Consider the following 24,092-nt stretch of genomic DNA (forward strand, 5'->3'; position numbering starts at 1 on the left):
CCCTCCTCCCACCTTCCCCTCCTCCCCCCTCCTCCTCCTTCCTCCTCCTCCTTCTCCTCCTCTTCCTCCTTCTTCTTTTCTTGGAAGAGTTTGTGAAAGATTGATGTTAAATCTTCTTTAAATATTTAATAAAATCTGTTCTCTTTGTGGAAAGTTTTTTCAATAATAGCTCAATCTTTTTACTTGGTATACATCTATTCAGATTTTCTATTACTTCTTGAGTGAGCTTTGGTAGTTTCTATGTTATAGGAATTTGAACATTTCATCTTAGTTATCTAATTTATTGGTATACAACATAGTACATCATATTCCGTTATAACCTTTTTTATTCTTTGAGGTTAGTAATAAGATCTCCTGTTTCACTCCAGCTTTTAGTAATTTGTTTTCCCTCTTATTTTTCTTAGTCAGTCCAGCTAAAAGTTTGTCAAGTTTATTGATCTTTTTGAATAACCAACTTTTGATTTTGTAAATTTTTTCTATTTTCTATTATCTATTTTATTCATTTCTGCCTTAATTTTTGTTTCTTTTTTTTCTGTTTGGTTTAGTTTGCTCTTTTTCTAGTTTTGTAAGGTAGAGGTTAGGTTATTGATTGTGTTCTTTTATTTAAAAAAAAATAGGCATTTACACTCTACATTTCCCTATAAGCACTGTTTTAGCTGCATCCCATAAGGTTTTGTTGTTGTTGTTGTTGTTGTTGTTAATTTCAAGTTTTCTGTCATTTTCCTTGTGAATTTTTTTTGTACTCTTGATTATTTAGAAGTGTGTATTTAAATTGTCACATAATTATGAATTTCCCAAATTTTCTTCCTTTACTGATTTCTAATGTTATTCTACTGTGTTTGCAGAATATACTTCATATGACTGTGATCCTTTTAAATTTCTTAAGGCTTGTTTTATGACCTAAGTTCTATCCTGGAGAAAGTTTTGTGTGCGCCTGAGAAGAATGTACATTCAGCTGTTGTTGGAGGAAGTGTTTTGTGCATGTTGTTCAGGTCTTGTTGGTTTAGAGTCTTCAGTCTTCTGTTGCCTTGCTGATATTCTGTCTCATGGTTCCATCTGTTATTGAAAGTGGGGAATTGAGATCTCGACTCTTATTTTTGAGTTGTGTGTTTCTCCTTTCCTTTCTATCAGTTTTTGCTTCATGTTATTTTGGGGCTCTGTTTTTAGAAATATCCAGGCCTCTTTCTCTAGAGGTAGACATTTATTTATTTATTTGTTTGTTTGTTTGTTTGTTTGAGACAGAGTTTCGCTCTTGTTGCCCAGGCTGGAGTGCAATGGCGCGATCTCGACTTGCTGCCACCTCCGCCTCCTGGGTTCAAACAATTCTCCTGCCTCAGCTCTTGAGTAGCTGGAACTACAGGCACCTGCCCCCACGCCTGGCTAACTTTGTATTTTTAGTAGAGATGAGTTTCACCATGCCAGCCAGGCTGAGGTAGACATTTACATACGGGACATAACTGAAGCATGGGCCAGCCCTTTTTAAAACTGTGACCAAAGCGCTGAGCTGTTTGAAGAGCCTAAGAGGACATGAAACATGAGGATGGTGAGCTTCAGGGAGACTCTCAGGAAGAGTACCAGTCCACCTTGAGACAGCAGGTCTCAGGGTGACGTGAGGTGGGCAGGATGGTTGAAAAGTCTGAAAACACCAGGTGACTCCTGATGATGGAAGAGGATCACACACAAGCTTTACCTGCTCTCTCTCTGCCATGGTTTTGGGTGTTCATGGTACAGATGAAAAAGCATCCTGAGACGGCCAAATTCCAGTCCTTTCTTGCCCATCTTGGATTCTGTGGTGCTGGATATGGTGATTCTGTTCTTGTCCCCCTTGGCTAGCTCAGCCTCTGTTCATCCTTTCTCCTTTCCATCTCTGGTAGGCTTTCCAGATTTGGCAAATAAGAATACGGAACCCCCGTCTCTACTAAAAAATACAAAAAATTAGCCGGGCGAGGTGGCGGGCGCCTGTAGTCCCAGCTACTCGGGAGGCTGAGGCAGGAGAATGGCGTAAACCCGGAAGGCGGAGCTTGCAGTGAGCTGAGATCCGGCCACTGCACTCCAGCCTGGGCGACAGAGCGAGACTCCGTCTCAAAAAAAAAAAAAAAAAAAAAAAAAAAAGAATACGGAACACGCAGTTAAACTGCACGAATAATCTCGTGACATACCTACCTGTACTGAACAGTTACTTGTTGTTTCTTTGAAATTCAAGTTTAACTAGGTGTCCTTTATATTCTCTGGCAGTCCTACTGGGGTTAATTGGCACAAGCTCTAAAAGTTATCTTTTCCATTCTGTCATTAACAGTGTATTCCCATTTTTTGAAGGGACCAAGTATGGCTTTGTAAAATTATAATTTTAAACTCTGACTCGGGACCAAATGAATGTTTTGGATGAGATTCAGATGCATGCGCTAGCAGGACACACCCTCTCACTTCCTTTGGTCCTGATCTTAGCTCTTTTCTTCACCCATTTTTGGGCCACACACTCCATTTCTATTTTGAGCTCTCCCACGTACTTCTTGCCACTTCATGCGCTCTTTTCCCTGAGGACTGACTGACTGAGAAGGGCTATTAGAGAAACCCTGTTTTCCTCTAGGAACGTGCTCTCAGAGAGCGTTTCTGTGCCTGGAAATGCTCCCCACATGTCTCCGGAAGTGGGGCGGGGAGGAGAGCCAAAGGTTTCCTCCACCTTCGCTTTGGTGGTTGGTCACCAGGAAGTAGGTGCACACTCTGAAGTGAAACAAACAAAAAGTGATGTCTGCCAACAGCCACCACCAGGACAAGCGTCCCGGTTCTTGTTTCTCCTCTGGTGGCTCCTCAGGTCAAATGATACCTTCTTGTCTCCCACGGGGTCTGAGTCAGAGGAGAAACTCAGCCCCCACACCATACTCCTGCTATCTGCCAGGGGATTTGGAATTCCAGAATGTTTATTTCCGGTTCATTGACCTAAGATTCAAACACACATAGCCTAAAATTATAGTACTGTATATCCACAGCCCAGAACTGCAAGCCCGTTATTAACAGCAATACATTTTGTGGCCTGAGGATTTTTCCCAAATTGCTCTCAGTTGCTTGTTTTACCCGATATCATTTTGTCTGTTCTGATTTTATAAGTGCCACATATTATAGAAATTTTGAAAAAGCATGTAGTGGAAAACAAAATCCCATACTCTCCCTTTTCCCCATACCCAGACAGGAGGTATGCAAGGAAAGAGATGGAAGTTTCACCCAGGACTAGATTTGTGCTGGGAATCGCCCTCTCTTGCCTATGCGTACAGATTTGGAGAGGGATGTGGAGAGACTGGTGGAGTTATGGAGGGAAAGATAAGGCAGTGTGTTTAAAGGAGATTTGGAGAAAAGTTTTCTAGAGGAGGGGCAAATGACCCTTTCCTATATCTCCCCATCAAAAAAAAAGAAAAAAAAGCCAAGAATCTACATTTCCCGTGTGTGCTTCTGGAATTGAATTTCTGTTGGGGTCGAAGGGGTTAAGAATAAAGGACACACTAAAATTAGCTTCAGGATGGGTGCATTGGCTCACGCTTGTAATCCTAGCACTTTGGGAGGCCAAGGCAGGCAGATCCCTTAAATCAGGAGTTCAAGACCAGCCTGGCCAGCATGGTGAAACCCCATCTCTACTTTAAAAAAAAAAAAAAAAAAAAAAAAAAAAGCCAGGCATGATGGCAGGCACCTGTGATCCCAGATACTCTGGAGGCTGAGGTGGGAGAATCACTTGAACCTGGGAGACGGAGGTTGTAGTGAGCTGAGATCGCACCATTGCACTCCAGCCTGGGCAACAGAGTGAGACTCCATCTCAAGGAAAGTGATAATAATAACAATAAAATAAAGTTAGCCTCAAGGCAAGAGCAGCGTTCCTCAGGTTACATAATAAAAAGAAAGATTAAGAAACAATGGGCGTGGTGGCTCACGACTGTAATCCCAGCACTTTGGAAGGCCAAAGGCGGGCGGATCACCTGAGGTCAGCAGTTCAAGACCAGCCTGGCCAACAGGGTGAAACCCTGTCTCTACTAAAAATACAAAATTAGCTGCGCGTGTTGGCACATGCCTGTAATCCCAGCTACTCAGGAGGCTGAGGCAGGAGAATTGCTTGAATCCAGGAGGTGGAGGTTGCAGTGAGCTGAGATCACGCAACTGCACTCCAGCCTGGGCAACGAGAGTGAAGCTCCATCTCAAAGAAAGAAAGAAAGAAAGAAACCCATCCTCTAAAAGCAGAATTTGGGAAATATTTCCTTTAAAAGGCAAAATATTAAATATTTCAGGGTTTGTCAGCACATATTGTATCTGTTGTCTCTGTTGCATATTCCTTGAAGCAGCTGAAAGAAGTCAAGAATCGAAGAGGTTCTAAGAGAGGAGAGGCTTTATTTTATAATACAATATGAATTCTAATCATCATAATTATTTGCTCCATTACCTGCCACAGTGAGAATTGTTTATTGTTATTTTAGGTGTTTTCCTCAGGTGTTCAGTTATTGTCCGAGTGGCATGAGTAACACACAGTGATGCTGGCGGGAAAATGTGTGTGTGCCCAGAAAGGAAGCAGGTCCTTCCCCTCAGCGTAGAGGAAGGGGCACGTGCACCAAATACCCACACGCCCCGTGCCTGACATTCCCACCTCATTACTAACACCCAGTCCTCGTGTTTACTCTTCGTTTAGGTCAAGGAAGTTGATCCACTGAGTAATGGCTCAGTCATGATTTTCAACACCTCTGCCTCACCACATATGTATCAAATCAAGCAGCTGCGAGCCCTGGCTAATTACAGCATTGGTGTTTCCTGCATGAATGAAATAGGCTGGTCTGCAGTGAGCCCTTGGATTCCAGCCAGCACGACTGAAGGAGGTAATTCCTGGGGTTCAGAATGTGTATTGCCCCCAATGGCATGTGATTCAACAAACCCTTCCCAGTGGCCTGACTGAGAGTTGAAACTTTGCTTTGTTTGGACTTTGTCTCTGGAGGAGAAAATTATTGAGGAGACGGATGAAAATGGGAAAGATATTTCCTCCATACTTTAAAAGCATTTAGTGACAAAACTTAGCCATGTTATGTATAGGTAATCTTTTCTTTTACATAGAAGATAATAGCAGCACACTTTAAAACATGCTCTCTCACAACACAACAATCAATACATGTTACCAACACAATAGTCAATACAGAAGCCTTTGGTGACCCCAATATATGTGAGGATTTCTCTCCTCCAGCAGGCAGTCAGCTGTGCAGCAGAGACCAGCTGAGTCTCCTCCAATTCAAGTCTGAAACTACATGGAGATAGCTTCAGATCCCACAGGTTGAGGGCTCGATCCCCAGGCCTCCCCTCCGTCCCATCCCCGACCCCAGCCTTTAGATGCCAGTCACAAATCTTGACCTCTGGAACTTCTGACTGACCAAGTGTTTCCCATGACCTCAGCTTTGTGTCCAATTAATTTGCTGGAACGGTTCACAGACCTCAGGGAAGTACTTATATTTACCAGTTTATCATAAAGGATATTACAAAGGATACAAATGAAGAGATGTGGAGGATGAAGTATAGAGGGAAAGGGCGTGGAGCTTCCATGCCCTCCCTGGGCGCACCACCCTCCAGGAACCTCCACATGTTCAGTTATCTGGAAGCTCTCTGAACCCTGTAGTCTTGCTTTTTTTGTGGAAGTTTCATGATGTCAGCATTCCTTCCTCCAGGTTATGGGTCAGGACCCCCTTTGTAATAAGGGTCTTACGACCCACAATCAGAAAGATGGGGAAGATTAGAGTCCTGCATTGAGGCACGTGAAAGGAGGGTAGGAAGAGGTCAGAGAGATTGTTTTCTGAGGCCTGCCCCTGAGGCGTAAAGCACCCAACATCATAGCAAAAGATTGTAGGACACAGTGGCTCACGCCTGTAATCCCTGCACTTTGGGAGGCCAAAGTGGGTGAATCACGTGGTCAGGAGTTCAAGACCAGCCTGACCAACATGGTGAAACCCCATCTCTACTAAAAATACAAAAAATAGCCAGGTGTGGTGGTGCACGCCTGTAATCCCAGCTACTCGGGAGGCTGAAGCAGGAGAATCGCTTGAACCTGGGAGGCGGAGGTTGCGGTGAGCTGAGATCACACCACTGCACTCCAGCCTGGTGACAAAGTGAGACTCCATCTCAAAAAAAAAAAAAAAAAGAAAAAAGAAAAAAGATTGTAACCAGGGCTATGGGAGTTGTAAGCCAGAAACCATGACAAAAACCTGTGTGTGTGTGTGTGTGTAGGTTATATATGTATACATATACACACATATATACATATAAAATAACCCACAAGTCCATTAAAATGTAATAGAATCATTCAAATGGATAGGTTTAATTGCATCATATTTTCCATTTGTTCTATCTGTAATTTGTTCTCCTTTTCTTCTTTTCTTCATTTAAAATATTTTATATTTTAATATTAAATTTTATGATTCTGTGTTTAATATTTTCTGATTCTGTTTTTTTATTCTTTGTTTGGCTTATTAGCCATAGCTCTTTTTCTGTTCTTTTAATGGTTGCTTTAGGATTCACAGTATACATATTTAACTTATCACAGTGTACCTTCAAGTGATTTATACCACTTCACATACATTCCATTTTCTCCTTGAGATATTTTTGGCTGTTGTCAAAGAAGTTACTTTAATGTGTCTGAAAACCATTGCTACACTGTTGTTATTTTTGTTCAGTCAATAATCTTTTACGGAGAGATTTATATAACCAGGAAAAACACATGTTTATGCCTATAGTTACCATTTCTAGCGGTCTTCCTTTTTTGGTCTTTATATTTTATCTGGCATCATTCTCCTTCTTCCTGAAGAACGTTTTAAAAAATCATTTCTTGTAGTGTGTATCTGCTGGTATGGTATTCAGCTCCTGTAGTCTGGGGAAAAATATTTATTTTACCTTTGAAGTGTTCTTATTTTAGCCTTCATTTTGAAAATATTTTATGAGGTATAGAACTGTAGGTTCACAGTTTTAGTTTAGTTTTTTTTTTTACTTTCAGTACATTAAAAGAAGTTGCTCTACTATCTTCTTGCATTGTTTCCCGCAAGAAATCTGTGGTCATCCTAACTTCGTTCCTCTGTATATAATGTGTCTTTTGTCCCTATTTTCACCCTTATTACTGATTTTGAGCACTTTAATTGTGACCTGCTTTGGTGTAATTTTATTTATATTCCTTGTGTTTGGAGTTCATTGAACTTCTGGGGTCTCTGTATTTGTTGTTTACATCAAATTTGGAAAAAGTTTGGCCATTATTTCTTTATATTTTTTTCCTGTTTCCACCTATCCTCTTTTGTAAGGACTGCAGTTACGTATATATTAGACCATTTAAAGTTGTCCCATAACTCACTGATGATCTATTATTACTTTCCCCTTCTTTTCTGTCTGATTTTATTTTGGATAGTTTCTATTGCTATATCTTCAATTTCACTCATCTTTTTTGGTACAGTATCTAATCTGACATTAGTCCTATCCAGTTTATATTTCATCTCATATACTGTAATTTTTATCTCTTTTTTGCTTTTTTCTGTCTCTAACTTTTGGACCATCTAGAATGCACTTATAATTACTTTTCTTTTTTCTTTCTTTCTTATTTTCGTTTTTTGAGACAGAGTCTCATTCAGTCACACAGGCTGGAGTGCAGTGCCAGTCAGCTCACTGCAGTCTTGAACTGCTGGCTTAAGCAATTCTCCCACCTTCCCCTTCGCCTTCTGCGTAGCTGGTACTACAGGTGCACGCCACCAGACCCAACTAATTTTTGTTTATGTTTGTGTGTGTGTGTGTGTGTGTGTGTGTGTGTGTGTGTGTGTTTGGTTGTTGTTGTTTGTTTCTTTGTTTGTTTTGAGACGGAGTTTCACTCTTGTTGCCCAGGCTGGAATGCAATGGTGCAATCTCAACTCACCGCAACATCTGCCTCCTGGGTTCAAGCAGTTCTCCTGCCTCAGCCTCCCGAGTAGCTGGGATTACAGGCATGCACCAGCACGCCCAGCTAATTTTGTATTTTTAGTAGAGATGGGGTTTTCTTCGTGTTAGTCAGGCTGGTCTTGAACTCCTGACCTCAGGTGATCCGCCTGCCTTGGCCTCCCAAAGTGCTGGGATTACAGGCATGAGCCACCATACCTGGCGTGTTTTTTGTTTGTTTGCTTGTAGAAACAGGGTCTCACTATTTTGCCCAGGCTGCTCTCAAACTCCTCACCTCAAATGATCTTCCCACCTCAGCCTCCCAAAATGTGGGGATTGTAGGCATGAGCCACCGTGCCCAGCCTTTTCATAACTGTTTCAATGTCTTTGTTTGCTGTCCTAACATGTATGTTATTTGTGGGTGGTTTCAACTGATTCATTTATGTTTCCACTGTAGGTGGTATTTTTCAGGTTTGTTGCATGCCTGATAATCTTTTACTGGATTATAGACATTGAGAATTTTACAATGTTAGATGCTAGATATTCTTGTATTTCTATAAGTAGCGAGCTTTGTTTTGAGACACAGCTAAGCTAGTGGGAAACAGTTTAATCCTGTAGGGTCTTGCTTTTAAGATTTATTAGGCAGAACCTGAGCAGGGCTCAGTCTCAGGTCAGTTATTACCCACTGCTGACACAAGACCATTCTGTGTGCCCTACTCAGTATTTCTTGAATCATTAGATTTTCAGTCTGATTGATGGGAACAGGCACTATTCCCTTGCCCCGTGCGAGGCCTGGATACCATTACCTTTAATTGTTTCATGTGGTTCTTTTTCTGTTTTCCTTTAGAGGCATCCTAAGGATTCTGGTGCCTTCTCCTGGGTATTTGCCTTTCTTAGTTTATGCCCTCGTTTTCAGGGAGCCCATTCTCAATTAGCTTCCACAGAATGTATACATAAAAAGTAAAGATTGTGGGAACTTGCACGTCCTTATGTAATACTGGCTTAGTAATTTTTCCAAACATAGAATTTTAGATTGAAATTATTTTCCCTCAGAAGTTTAAAGGTGTTTTCGTATCATTTTTTAGCTTCATGGGTGGCTGTGGAAAATTCTGATACTTAAGTTTTCTATGTGAACTGTTTTCAGTTTTAGTTTTAAAATATCTTTTTAATCCTGGTTCTGTGATAAACTGTGATGTGCAATTTGTTTTGGTCATTATCAAGGGCATTCAGTGGCCCCTTTGATCTGGAAATCTGGAAAGTCCTTTGGTCCTTAAACTTTTGTTTTTCCTTTGGAAATGTTCCAATCTCTGGTTTTTCCAGAAATTGTGTAGACAATTGTTAATTAGACCTCTTTGATTGCTTCCTCAGTTTTCTTTTTTCAAATTGGCCTATTTTCTTTGCCCTTTTGTTCTACCTTCTTGGAGATGTACTTGATTTATCTTCCCATTCTTCTGTTAAATATTTCATTTTACTTACCATGTTGCTAATTTCAAGTTTTTTTCGTTGAAAATTGTTTTCTGGTTCTCAATCATGAGAGCCTTTTCTGGATATCTCAATTATTTTTTGTTTGTTTGTGTTTCGTTTTCTCTAGTTCCCTACACTGGCTTTGTCTCCTCTAAGCCCTCTGTTCTGTGTGGTTTTTTTGGTCCCCGACATTCAGTGCGGGGGCTTCCCCAGACCTCTGCCAATTTCTGCTGTCTGCTCCTGTGGAAGAATGAAGAGTCCTTGATTTGATTGGAACGTGGGCAGAGCTTGTAGGCTTCACTATCAGGTGCCTTAAGTGTTTTGATCCAGATACTCCCAAGTGTCAAAATTGGTTTCTTTCCTCTGTAGCCGCTGACTTCCTCTAGAAAAGAAGTCTCCTGCCCCAGGAATTAAACGTGGCTGCTGATATTCCAGTAGCCAGGTGGGGGAGGAAAGGAAGGTAGAGTCCTTGCCATTTAGTGTATAAACTTTCACTTATTTTCCCAGGTTTCAGCCTGGCTCCTTATCATGCCTCCATCCTACAGGTGCTCTAAGTTTAGTGGCTTTCTGCTTCAGAGAATAAATCACCCTGTGTCCTATGGATATTTGAAGGCATATTTGCCAGGTGTGTAGGCATGGAGAAGATAGACTTTGAGAAGCAACTATTTCTTAATCAGACTTCCAATCACTCTTTCCAGTTTTAGTCCCTGTTTTACGACCTGGGCCCACAGCTTCTGAGCTGCTCTGTGGTTCTTTGGGGGAACATTGGCTTGCTGAGTTAACTATACCTTCTTCATCTCTTTTTCAGCTTTCAAATATGTGTTGCAATCTCTCTTCTACTGTTGACTCCTCTTTGCCTTGTGAGTTTATATCTTTTTAAATTCTTTATTGCCATCATAGAGGGGTTTTGGGAGGAGGCAGACATACAGACATGTTGTGTTGGCCATATTTAGCCACAAATTCTACAACAGGTTTGAAAGTGTGTGACTGATTTCATAGGCAGCTTTAGTTGTGTGGCATTTTCTAAGCTGAAATTCATTTTAACTTCATGATTACTGTTTCTGGGATCAGCAGAGAAAAAGAGGGTTATAGTATCCTTTCACACGTATCTGAAATATATAATTTAACCTCCCCTCATTCAACTACATGCAACAGTTTCGTGTATATTATTCCAATTGTTATTATTCTTTCTAGATATAGAAGATTTATTTTTTTAATTTCTGAAATGGATCTATATACTTTTCACAATCTGATTGTTTCCCCCATTGGATTTTTTTTTATATCAATACATGTGATATACCTAATTCTTTCCAGTGGCCAGGTAATTAAGTATTCCATTGGAAAATGTATCAAAATTTGTATTATTATTATTATTGTTATTTGAGATAGAGTCTCACTCTGTTGCCCAGACTGGAGTGCAGTGGCATGATCTCGGCTCACTGCAACCTCCGCCTCCCAGGTTATATCATAATTATTGACCAAGCATTGCATTTCTTTCTATTTGTCATTATTATGCTGCAATGAATATAATATCACCTACAGATTGAATTCCTGGAAATAAAATATTTGGTCAGAGAGCATATTATTTTCAATTTTAATAGATATAGTTAAGTTCTTCTCTCCCAAAAAAAGACTGTAGTAATGATCTTAACTTGTTTCCCAAATTATTTTATACACATACACACATGTGCACACTCACACACACACGCACGCACTTTTTAAATGTGTTGACAGGTTAGCTCTGTTCAGATCGTCAATAACTTGCCTCTGGACTTTAAAATGGTGGCTGCATTCTGAGCTCAGCAGTGTTTCCTACCTTGTGCATCTCAAATGCCACCAAGCTGATCTCCAACTGGCCGTGTTGACTTTCTGCCCCACAGGTTTGTCCTGGAGAACATTGTTCAAGTTGTGTCTGCTTCACTTCCCCAGGAGTCCAGAGCACCACCCACCCTACCTTCCCTGCCTTCCTCTTCTTTGCTGTTTTACTTTAGATGCTCATGAAATTTCCTTTTTTTTTTTTTCTTTTGAGATGGGGTCTTGCCCTGTCGCCCAGGTTAGAGTGCAGTGGTGCAATCACAGCTCACTGCAGCCTTGACTTCCCAGGGTCAAGTGATCTTTCCTCAGCCTCCCAAGTAGCTGGGACTACAGACCTGTGCCATCATACCCAGCTAATTTTTTTATTTTTAGTGGCAATGGGAGTCTCACTATGTTGCCCAGGATGGTCTCAAACTCATGACCTCAAGCAATCCTCTCCCTCTGGCCTCCCAAAGTGTTGGGATTATAGGCATGAGCCACCATACCTGGCCAACGTTTTCTTATTTTCTTTCTCTTTCTCTTTTTTTCTCTTTCTCTTTCTTTCCTTCTTTTCTTCCTTGCTTGCTTTTTCTGCCCAGGCTGAAGTGCAGTGGCATGATCCTGTCTCACTGTAGCCTCAGCCTCCTGGGCTCAAGGAGTCCTCCTGCCTCTGTCTCCTGAGGGACTGGGACTACAGATGTGCACCAAGTAGTCAGCTAATTTTTTAGTTTTTTTGTTCCGTTTTGTAGAGAGGGTCTCGCTATGTTCTGGCTGACATTTTCTACTTAAGAAATGAATTTCTAGGCTTCAGTAACCTAAAAGGGCTCACTTATTTAAAACTCATTGATTTCTCAGTGAAAATCTTAGTTGAGAAGGTGAAAATGTGCTGTAAGTCTTGGTCTCATTTGAGTGCTTTTCACAGAGCATTTGAAAAACAAACACTTGAAAACCCAGATGAGAATGCATCTGTGTGTGCTTTGTGGTTCTTCATTCTTCTCTCCTTTTTCTTTTGCAGCCCCATCAGTAGCACCTTTAAACGTCACTGTGTTTCTGAATGAATCTAGAGATAATGTGGACATCAGATGGATGAAGCCTCCGACCAAGCGGCAGGCTGGAGAACTGGTGGGCTACAGGATATCCCATGTGTGGCAGAGTGCAGGGATTTCCGTAAGTCTAAACCCTAGAAGAGCACGATTGATCATCTCCTTTCAACTTGCTGGTTTACTTCAGTTTTAGAAGCTTTCATTTGGTTTTGAAAAGACCTGGTGTGATTGAGTTAGGCAAGGCACCTTTCAGGGGAACATAAAGAATACAGTAAATATTAGAGGTGACTGAACGGTTATAAAATTCTAAGGAGTCTTTTGGAACTTTCCTCACTCATTCATTCATTCACTTATTCATGAGATAGATATAGATTTCATCCTCTGTTATCACCTGACTTTTGCCCTCATGGAATTTAGGCTCTTATAGGAAGACAATGTGGACTACCCAAATTGTAGCATTAGGTCAGGGAGCTACAGGGCTTAGCAGTCCAGCAATTCATGGCCTTTTGGAAATTTCATGGGACTTTGCAAAAGAAGAAGATCAGGGAATAACCTCATCCTCATAGAGAATGACAAGAAGTAAGCAGTCACCAAAGGAGGGGACTAAGCAAGCTCGCTGGCCAGCCTGGCACAGCTGCAGACAAGCCGAAATTAGACATGAGACTTACTGGATCAGGACATGCAGTCTGACATGGCATAGCACACAACCAGGTGCATCAGCCAGATGGCACAGGTTCCCTGCCCCACCAAGTCCCACTGGGCAATGTGATGTACCCACTTGGTGGATTGTGCACCTGAGGGGACCAGGGTCAAGGGCTCAGCACCCTGTGTAGTGAGCAACAAACAAGCTGATCCTCTGTGCAGTTGCACGGTCGTCATGCTGTGGCCACCTTGACCTGCTTCATTGCCCATGTGACCGGCCCCAGCATGGCACAGGGCTGGAGATGGTTAGGCCTTGCACTTTGTCACGCTCAGCAAGGATGAACAAAGATGCTTGGAGCCTGTGGCAGACTGCCTGTCCCAGAAAAGGTGGTACTTGAATTGGACTTATGTGTCAGTCAGAATTCTTTAAAGAAACAGCTAATTGAACACTTATGTATAGAAGGAGATTTATCATGAGAAATTGACTCATGCAATTACGGAGACTGAGACTTCTCACGATCTGCCATCTGGAAGCTAGAGACCTGGGAGCCAGTGGTGTAATTCAGTCCGAGTCTGAAGGCCTGAGAACAGGGCCAGTGGTGTAGATCTCAGTCCAACGATAGGAAAATACTGATGTCTCAGCTCAAGCATTCAGGCAGAGAAAAGGGGAGAATTCCTCCTTTCTTTACCTTTTGTTCTTTCTAGGCCCTCAATGGATTGGATGAGGACCAGCCACACTGGAGAGGGCAGTCTGTATTAGTGAGTCCCCCATTTCAAATAATAATCTCACTGGAAACACCTTCACAGACACACCCGGAAATCATGTTCAGCCACATAGCTGGGCACCTCTGTCACCCAGTCAAGTTGACACATAATATTAACCATCACAGCTTAGAGTAATCTTGGCAGATGAAGTTTGAGGAGTCTCAGATGGGAAAATATAACATGAGAGAAGGCACAATATGGCAACTTTAAGTTCTGACTCACTTGAAGGTCTGGAACATAACCCTTTTGTGAGAGCAAGATGTGAGATGAAGCTGGATTAAGGAGTTCTGACCCTAAAATGCAGGGCCCTGGAAGTGAGGCCAAGGCAGGTAGAAATTGGTTGATAGCAAGGGAGCCAATGATAAGTATGAACTCAGGAGCACAACTTGAGACTTACAGGTCATGATGATGACCTAGATGATTCTTCTTTTATGAATAATTACATTGAGTTTGCTGATATAATTAACCTTCCAACCTGCCTTCTTTCCACCAGAGCATACTTGCTGAACACATTTCACTCTGGTCTTCCACGACTGAGCAGGGAACTCAGCAGCAGGCTCCTGCCAGCTACAGAGGTTTTCTTGCTCCCTGAAAATGTATGTCAGAATCGTCCACAGTGTTTATTTGGAATACCAGTGTGTGCTTGGAACTGGGTAGGGGTATGGTGGGGGAGCATCAATATGTCAGGTAATTCCTGCCTTATAATCACTCTAAAATTGGCAAGATCCTTTAGATTTTTGCTAAAGCTGGCAAGTTCAGTGAAGACTCTCTAGTATAAGCACTGGTTTCATTTCACAGTGGCAAACAAAAGGCAAAGGGAATCTACCTGTGAAATAGTGGCTCCCTCCCTATGTAGCAGCCAGTGCCCTTCCAACGACTTCGTTAAGCATGACTCCAGTCAAACCCAGAGGGACATTTGATTTTGATTTCTATGAAGTCTAAAGACCACTACCATGATGTGAACCCTAGACCCAATACAGCAGCAGGAAAGGCAGCTGGGTGACGATGCCTGGGTGTGGTTAGGTGGGCAGCTTCTAGACAGGTTCCCTTCCCACCTGGGAAAGGAAGAGAGTAGGGTAATACTGCCTCCTTTTGTGACACAGAACATCCATGGAAGGGCAGATGCACTGGTTTCATTATCAAGTCTGTCTCTTCTTTACTGTGATCATGGAAAGCATGCTTCTTCTGTGTTGCCGTATTCCTGATCAATCTAATCCTAGTAACAAACTGTATTAGTCTGTTCTCACACTGCTAATAAAGACATACCTGAGACTAGGTAATTCTAAAGAAAAATAAGTTTAATGGACTCACAGTTCCACATGGCTGGGGAATCCTCACAATCATGGCAGGAGGCAGAGAAAGAGCAAAGGCACTTCTTACATGGTGGCAGGCAAGAGAGCGTGTGCAGGGGAACTCCCCTTTATAAAATCATAGGATCTCATGAGACATTCACTATCAAGAGAACAGCACGGGAAAACCCCGCCCCCATGACTCAATTACCTCCCACCAGGACCCTCCCATGACATGTGGGGATTATAGCACTACAAGTCAAAATGAGGTTTGGGTGGGGACACAGCCAAACCATATCATAGATCCAAATTTTAGCTTCTTCATGGCATCTATATGGAGCATCACATACAGATGCTCCATATAGAGATGAACAGGGAGAGTGGATGAGCAGATGCACCCACCAATGATGCCCAAAGTTTGTTTTAATCATTTTTAGCCACATATCATCCAGCATTTATCAAAACTGCCATTTTCTGAAAGGACACTTAAAATTTATTTTGATTTCCCTGCCTCAGTTTACCTATCAGGAAGCAGACTGTTGGACGCAATAGGTGATGGAAGTAGAGAAAAAGAAAGCTTAGAAGTCCATGTTGTTCTGCCTCATAGTAAATGATCATGGTATTAATTAATTTTAAATAGCAATCCCGCTTAAAAGTCACAGCTGCGAGAGAAGCAGCCTTTCCTTTTGTCTTTTGTCCCAAGGCATTTGTGTGAGGTGCCTCTGGATTAACTGCATTTCTCCATTGGCTGAGTTGCAGGAATCAAATGCCTCTTTGAGAGAAAGGCTTTTGTTCACAATGCTGAATGCTTGGTGTAGCTGTACTAAACATAAAGGTTCAGCAGGAATTTTATCTTTCTCTATTTGGCAGGAAAATAGTGATTACCAGCAGACACTTAGGCTGTCTAAAACAAGCCAGTTTGTTTAAAGAGCTGCAGGTCATCCTTTCTCCTTCTACTTCTGGCATGGGCGAAAGCTACTTTTCTGAAGGGGGCCTCTTGAGCTGAGGCATTCTGAAGGGCAGCAATGATGAAAACCTTATGAATGACTGTGGCTGGAGAGCCTTGTGCACTAAATGCCATTAGCACTCAGCTAGGCTGTGCATTCTCATTGCCCTTTGTTCAGAACGGTCCCCTCTGCAGGGAGAACAGAACTGCCACAGTTAGGGCCGTGCCCTTTCCAGTCACTTACCTCCTTGGGGATGCCAGATCATGCCAGTGAGATCATTTATTGGGCTTTGCACTATACTTTATGCATCATGACAGTCTTGTGACAACAAAGACCCAGTGGCTCACTTTACTTTGGAAAACATTCTCTGATGCAGCTAAGTGTCAAACTTGTGATCCAAAACTGGGGGCAAATAAGAACAGAGAAGAAAGGCGGACCTTGGGAGTGCCCTGAAATCCACACCCAAAAGGAAGTTTGAGATGATCTTGGCATCTGTCACTTTGATTTCCTTGAATTTCCTTCATCTCAGAAGGGCAAAACTTAGACAAAACCTTGTCTCAAAATTATCCTTTCATTTTCATTTTTAGATAGCTGATACTAAAGCGACTTCCTTATGCAGGACAGAGCAGTTGGATATTTTTGAAAGATATTTCTCACTTTTAACTGTAATTAAGGCTGGGTGCGGTGGCTCAAGCCTGTAATCCCAGCACTTTGGGAGGCCGAGACGAGTGGATCACGAGGTCAGGAGATCGAGACCATCCTGGCTAACACGGTGAAACTCTGTCTCTACTAAAAAATACAAAAAAACTAGCAGGGCGAGGTGGCGGGCGCCTATAGTCCCAGCTACTCGGGAGGCTGAGGCAGGAGAAAGGCGTGAACCCGGGAGGCGGAGCTTGCAGTGAGCTGAGATCCGGCCACTGCACTCCAGCCTGGGCGACAGAGCAAGACTCCGTCTCAAAACAAACAAACAAACAAACAAACAAAAAAACTGTATTTAAGGGTGGGATTTTTCGTGTGCATACAATTTCAGAACTTTCTTGGCAGTCGTTTTTGCTTGGCTTGTTGCAGTTATACTGAAGACAGGTCTGTAGCTTTGTGTTCCCACAATGGTCATGTCACTTTCAGACTAAGAATCCTTTGATCTTTACTGTATGGATATTTATTATATCTCAATAATGATACCTACTTTTTTCGTTCTATTTTTCTTGCGATTACTTGCCTTCCAAATCAGAGCTTAAAATCCAAAGATAAGGAGCAAATACAATGTGTTCTCTTTGAAGTTCGAGGCAGGTCTTGCTCGTCTTTGTACTGTCTGAACACAGGGCCTTGACCTTGCTTTGTAGGCACTTATGGCACTATGGATTTGATCTGTGGGCCCAGCTACACCATCTAAACCAGCTGGAGAATTTCTCTCTGTGAATGGAACAGTCTTTTATTGAGTTGGACTAGTATTTCCCACCCCACCCTCATTCCCATAAAGTGTCTGTGGATCTTCCGTGAAAAAAGTGTTCAGTGAGCAAATAGAGTTATAAAATATTGCATATTATACCACCTTGAAGGCCCAACATGTATACTGGCAAGTTCAAGGCTCTTTGAAGTTCAACAGAAAATAAATCTGTTTAACTTTGACCCAGAATCGCCTAAATGTAAGGCAGAGACACATTTTTATACGTGCGGTTTTTATGGAGCTCATTGCTTTGGGTTTATTGCTTAGATGCTAGTTTACTCTTCGTTTTCAAAGGGTATAGATCTTAGAAGGAATCTCATAGCAGAGATTCTTATAGCCTTGAGACAGCATGATATTTAGAACCAACTTTTTTTTTTTTTTTTTTTTTGAGACAGAATCTCACTCTGTCATTCAGGCTGGAGTGCAGTGGCACAATCTCGGCTCACTGCAACATCTGCCTCCCGGAGAACCAACTTCTTTAAAGACTCAGGGAAGCTACAGTGTACTTGACCCAAGACCTTGGCCTCCTAACAAGCTCCCCTAATGAGCTGAGCTGTGTGCCTGGATGTTGGCATGTGCCCACCGCCTCTTCCTTTCTCCTTTTCTCCCTCTTTCTCACTGTCAAAGGAGAGCAGAGCATTTGAACTGGCGTTGTCTTAAAGTATGAGGAATAGGCAAGGTTCTCATGGCCAGCCAGGGATCTGAACCACTTCTGAAACCCAGGGATTGATCAAATAGGGTACATTTTGCCTGGAGGAGAAACCTACCATGGAGGTAAACTCCATTAATGGGTCAAATAAGCTTCCTAGTTTGGGGAACTAGACAGCCTTGATGATTTTCTCTAATGCACCAAGACTTGAAAGATACCACAAAGTCAATTCTGTGAGGTTTTGTATTTATTTATAGGGAAAGAAGACCCAACTGTAGCACCACCGTGAACATGATAGAAGGATAATCATAACCACCACTGATTACTTGCAGCATTGCCAGATCATGTACTATGTGTTTTACATAAAGGAACTCATTAAACCCTGAACAGTGAGACTGGGCGCGGTGGCTCACGCCTATAATCTCAGCACTTTGGGAGGCCGAGGCAGGTGGATCACCTGAGGTTAGGAGTTTGAGACCAGCCTGACCAAGGTGGTGAAACCCTATCTCTACTAAAAATAAAAAAATTAGCCGGGCATGGTGGCGGGCACCTGTAGTCCCAGTTACTTGGGCGGCTGAGGCAGGAGAATCGCTTGAACCTGGGAGGTGGAGGTTGCAGTGAGCTGAGATAGCGCCACTGCACTCCAGCCTGGGTGACAGAGCGAGACTCCATCTCAAAAAGAAAAAAGAAAAAAATAATAAACCAGTGAATGTCTTTTCCTAAGTTCTGTGAGCCACTTTAGCAAATTAAACAAACTCAAGGAGGGGGTCATGGGGTCCCTGATTTATAGCCAGCTGGTCAGAAGTACAGGTCAAACTACCTGGGGCTTGTGATTTGCATCTGAAATTGGGGGGGCTCTTGGGGGCTGAGCCCTCACCCTGTGGGATCTGACACTATCTCCAGCTGATAGTGTTAGAATTGAACTGGGTTGGAGAATGCCCAGCTGGTGTCTGCGGTGGAACTGACTGGTTGTTGGTAGGGAAAAAGTCTCATACACTTCTTGGTGACCAGAGGTCACAGAAGCCTTCTGTGTTGACTACTGTGGTGTGGGAGCAGAAAAAACAGCTTGTGTTTTTTCTGCAGGGGACATTTCTGGGTCCTGATGTCCACTGCCTATTTAGATTTGGAAACAGTCTCTGGGTGGCCAACCCAGGTGCCTCCTTGGTCGTGAATGATGGACTGCTCTCTCCTTAAGGGTTGAGATGGTTCTATCCTTCACCATCACTAGCAAAGGGACCGACTTGAGAGTGAGTGACCAGGGAATACAGTTACCAATAGAACTGCCTTTGCTGTTCATTGATGACCTGTGACATCTGTGACCTACATGACCTGAGACTTCTTTCTGTCTCTGAAATCAAATTTCCAAAATTCAGAGATAAAGACATGTTCCTAGAACTTCGTTTCAGCTTTCACAACCCCTGCAATTTCCATTTGAAAAGCCAGCCCAAACACAAGATTAGTTTCCTACACCAGAGAACATTATGATTATAGAGGTTTGGAAAAGGGGAGGAAGGTGTCGTATAAACCCTTAGTTCTGGTTATATTTTTCCCTTTGTTTGAATGACATTGACTTTTAAATAACGTACAAATAAAAGTAAAACCAGAGTTTTGAAAATTGAACAAGTTGTACATTTGTCACACTGAAAGAAAAAAAAAGTGTCAGTGCCCTCTTCCAGGTAGATTTTAGTCAAAATTCTTATAATTTCAAAGAACAGGAGGCCACTCATGCTGGTTCAAGGGCGGGTGGCAGGTGGACAGTGTAAAGGGACAGTGTGACTGGTGTATTGTGCTATGGGTGGTTCTGAGGATCGAGGGCTCAAGGAGTCAGTCTTGTCTGCCATCTGGGTGCATCTACTACGTGCTCCCTCTCTTCCAGAACCTTCTTTAGGACCACTGTAAGTGCCATGCCCTCATAGCCCTAGCTTGCCAACGCCCCCCAAAACATGAGGTTGCATCCTGTCCCTACCCGCCTTTTGGTTCCATTGGCCATGGCCTGAGTGAGGAAGGAACACTGTGAAAGTGTGGCTTCTGACCCCAGACGTGGGCAGGATGGCTTCCCTCAGAAGGAACTATAGACACGCCTGCAGCTTGCCTGGCCGTCAGTGTTTTCATTTCCTCTTTTCCTCTCTGTCCCCAGAAAGAGCTCTTGGAGGAAGTCGGCCAGAATAACAGCCGAGCTCAGATCTCTGTTCAAGTCCACAATGCTACGTGCACAGTGAGGATTGCAGCCGTCACAAAAGGGGGAGTCGGGCCCTTCAGTGACCCCGTGAAAATATTTATCCCTGCGCACGGTGAGAGCTATACCCAGTAAGGGCTGATAGGGTGTGATGGTCCAGGCAGTGCACAGATTGCCGGAAAGTAACCTGGGGGATGGATGGCTGATTAAAGAATGAAAAAATAAGGCTGGGCTTATCTCAACACTTCAGGAGTCAAAAGCAGGAGGAGTCTGAGACCAACCTGGGCAATGGACAGCATAGTGAGACCCTGTCTCTACAAAAAAATACGTATTTTTAAAATTTGCTGGGCATGGTGGATCATGCCTGTTGTCCCAGCTACTTGGGAGGCTGAGATGGGAGAATTGCTTGAACCCAGGAGGCAGAGGTTTCAGTGAGCTATGATCACACCACCGTACTCTAGCTAGGTAAGAGAGCGAGACCCTGTCTCAAAAAAAAAAAAAAAAAAGGAAAATAAGAATCAAAATACTTTTCCAGTGATAAAGATATGATACGATAACATGCTCTGTAGAACTGCTGATACCCATAGGTCCCTCCTGTAGTTACTATTAATGGTAATAACTTACTTGGGAGATCAGTCTTTTCAGATGCCAACTTTGGCTTTACTTATTGAACTTAGTTACAATGATGTATACTGTACATGACTGAATTTTAGATAAACGATATAGCTAATCCTTAGCTGTCTATAATTGGGACAATTTATTTGCTGGTGGTTGTTTTGCTGTGTTTCAAACAGTACTGCTTTGCCATGTTTTTACCCATTCAAGCCTTGGGTAACATGCTTTGTGTTTTGTCTGCACAGAATATGAAATATTTCCTATGGAAGCCATCCTCAGACTGTCCTGGGCCCACTGAGCTAAATGCCCAGCCATGCGAGTTGGCTTTTGCATGTTGCTGGAATGTCCTTTGGCACGGTGCCACGGTGGTACCCCAAGTGAACCAAGTGCTGTGCTCACTCCATAACCCAGTGGAGCCACTTTGACTCTCACCTTCCCTAGGTTGTTTAATGTTAAATGACTGTCATAAAGTCCATGCGTAGGTATCTAGATCAGTGTGCTTATACATTAAGTTTTTGCCAAAAATGACCTTTGTACCCAATAGCAGACAGATGATTTGTTCCCTGTCTTGTGAGCAGATGATTGAGTTCCCACCTGTCTGTTACCAGGGACCCTCAAACTTGCTCTCCCTTTTGGTGCTGAAATGGAACCACATTACGTTCCTGCAGCCCATAGGCACAGTTCCTGGGAAACACTAGTAACTGGTGATGGGGAGGCAAGATGTGTCTACCTGGTAGAAATTCAAAGACACTGAGATTCTCCCTGGACATGGTGACTCACGCCTGTAAATACAACACTTTGGGAGGCCAAGGCAGGCAGATCACTTGAACTCAGGAGTTCAAGACCAGCCTAGCCAACATGGTGAAACCCCATCTCTATCAAAAACAACAACAACAACAAAAATTAGCAGGGTGTGGTGGCATGCGCCTGTGGTCCCAGCTACTTGGGAGGATTGCTTGAGCCCGGCAGGTGGAGGTTGCAGTGAGCCAAGATCATGCCATTGTATTTCTGCCTGGGTGACAGAGTGAGACCCCATCTCCAAAACGAAACAAAACAAAACAAGAACAAAGACAATGAAATTCTGATTCTAAAGGGACAGCTTAAAAAAATCGGAGTTTAGGCTGGGCGCGGTGGCTCATGCCTATAATCCCAGCACTTTGGGAGGCTGCGGCGGGCAGATCACTTGAGGTCAGGAGTCACAGACCAACCTGGCCAACATGGTGAAGCCATGTTTGCTATGCAGGCATTCCTTACCTTGCATGCCTCCAGTATGCACAAATTTCAATTACTACAGTTAAATAATAGCCATGCCCCAAAAATATAGTTCAAATTTTAGTCACCATTCTATATTAACTATAATGGCAGAAAGCATGAACTCGGGCTGCTGGCTCTTCAGGCCACCAATCACTGTAGAAATAACAGATGCACATCACTCTCAGGACCAATGGCGTCATTTCTTTCAAAGTCTGTAGTGATTGGTCACTGCGCCTTTGTCATTCTTTTTGTGCCCACCTAGCGGAGACCTGTGGCTGTGTTGCCTCCTTGTCTCCCAGGGACAAACTCACATGCCATTTTACAAAAACGGGTAATTGAAAAAGGGAGTTGGTGAACAAAGGTAAAAGCACAGCAAAGAAATGCGAAGTGATAATGTTCAACGTAAAATTTGAATTGAATGTAAGACTATGGAAAGTTGTTACTGCCCCCACTGGTAAACGTTAGATGTGAACCAGCGGTCCTTAGTGAAGGTGAACTTATGCACATACATGAAGAGGTTGTGACAAAAATGTTGAAAATGTCCCAGAGAAAGCGACACCGTCAAAAAACAACATTGAAGGAATACTGAGAGATATTTTACAACCTTGAAAGAACAAGATAAAGTATTAGCCGCGGATCCAAACTTAGAAAGGAATGTGACAGTTGTCCAAAACACAGAAACTATGTTTTCTCTGTATCATAAGTTACATGACTAGAAGGCAAACTATTCAACCTACTCTCGATCGTTTTTTACAAAGAAATGACACTTTAATTTTTCATGTTTCTAACATTTTAAACTACAGTACAAGTAAATGTTAGTTGTAATTTTTTAAATTTTCTTGTACATGTATAACTGACGTGAGTTTTCTCATTGATTTTAAATTACTATTTTAATGAACAATTGAAAATTATATATACCTCTGGAGTACAATGTGACATTTTGATCTATATATACGTTGTGGAATGAGTAAATCAAGCTAGTTTCCCATCAGTTATTAAGATCTCTTTGCATGGTGTCAGCTTACACAAAGTGAGGCCTGCCTGTATTTGTAGATTACAAAAGATTTAACTGAGTTCTGAAAGCTTTGACTATTTGTTCTTCCCTGTTACAAGCCAATGTTTCTCATATATTTCAAACCCATGATTGGTCTATTGGTATTTTACCAGGTTGGGCAGATCATGCCCCCTCTTCAACTCCAGCGCCTGGCAATGCAGATCCTGTGCTCATCATCTTTGGCTGCTTTTGTGGATTTATTTTGATTGGGTTGGTTTTATATATCTCCTTGGCCATCAGAAAAAGAGTTCAGGAGACAAAGTTTGGGTAAGTCTCCCAGCTAAAAATGTTTGCACACTGCTTTTGACCAGGTTGTTATACCAAGTGATTATGCCTTTCCTGTTGGGCCGGCTGCGGCACATTGCTCCCAGATGGCTGTCCTGCCTTATGCATTCCCTGGGCTCAGGCAGCTTCCTGACTTAGGCCATGGCTTACAGAAGCAGCTGCCAGCAAAAGCCAGCCCTGAAAAGGGTTCCTTTACGGAGAAGAGTATCAGTAGGCCTTTGCTACTCAAACTGGGTTGCTGTTAAGCGAGGACTTTTATTAGAAGCCTTAAAAATAGGCCGAGGGTGGTGGCTCACACCTGTAATCCCAGCACTTTGGGAGGCCAAGGCGGGCGGATTACTTGAGGTCAGGAGTTTGAGACCAGCCTGGCCAACATGGCAAAACGTTGTCTCTACGGAAAATACAAAAATTGGCTGGGCATGATAGCACACGCCTGTAATCCCAGCTACTTGAGAGGCTGAGGCACAGGAATTGCTTGAACCCAGGAGGGTTATTGGCAGGTTAGAGTGGGACAGACAGAGTGAGTGAGGGGTGTATGGCTATACTTTGGAGGGGACTGAGCCTGGCCTCCCTCTTTCATTGTTCCACCTTCAGAATGCTACTAGAACATCCCATTTGCTCCAAGACTTGCCATAGGCCTGGGAAGGGCTTAAGATTAGCAGCCAGGCTGCCCTTTATCTGTGTTCATCCCAGTCTTAGGGGTCAGTTACTTTAGTCTTTACAAGCCTATTCTTACATTTGTTATATCTTAGTATGTGAATTCCTTTTT

At 42.8% G+C, this 24,092-nt stretch overlaps 1 protein-coding gene across 1 annotated transcript in view; it reads left to right on the forward strand.

Annotated features, from left to right (window-relative positions):
* Nucleotides 1-24,092, forward strand: part of MERTK (MER proto-oncogene, tyrosine kinase) — a 142,004-nt gene that overhangs the window by 81,296 nt on the left and 36,616 nt on the right. Inside the window, exons 7-10 of the mRNA XM_017856217.1 lie at nucleotides 4,664-4,847; nucleotides 12,173-12,324; nucleotides 20,077-20,230; nucleotides 23,152-23,305. Of these exons, the coding sequence (XP_017711706.1) occupies nucleotides 4,664-4,847; nucleotides 12,173-12,324; nucleotides 20,077-20,230; nucleotides 23,152-23,305 (644 nt within the window). The remainder of the gene's footprint in view (nucleotides 1-4,663; nucleotides 4,848-12,172; nucleotides 12,325-20,076; nucleotides 20,231-23,151; nucleotides 23,306-24,092) is intronic.

Source organism: Rhinopithecus bieti, unplaced genomic scaffold, assembly GCF_001698545.2.
Source record: "Rhinopithecus bieti isolate Rb0 unplaced genomic scaffold, ASM169854v2 scaffold_42219, whole genome shotgun sequence".
In the NCBI taxonomy this organism is placed as follows: domain Eukaryota; kingdom Metazoa; phylum Chordata; class Mammalia; order Primates; family Cercopithecidae; genus Rhinopithecus; species Rhinopithecus bieti.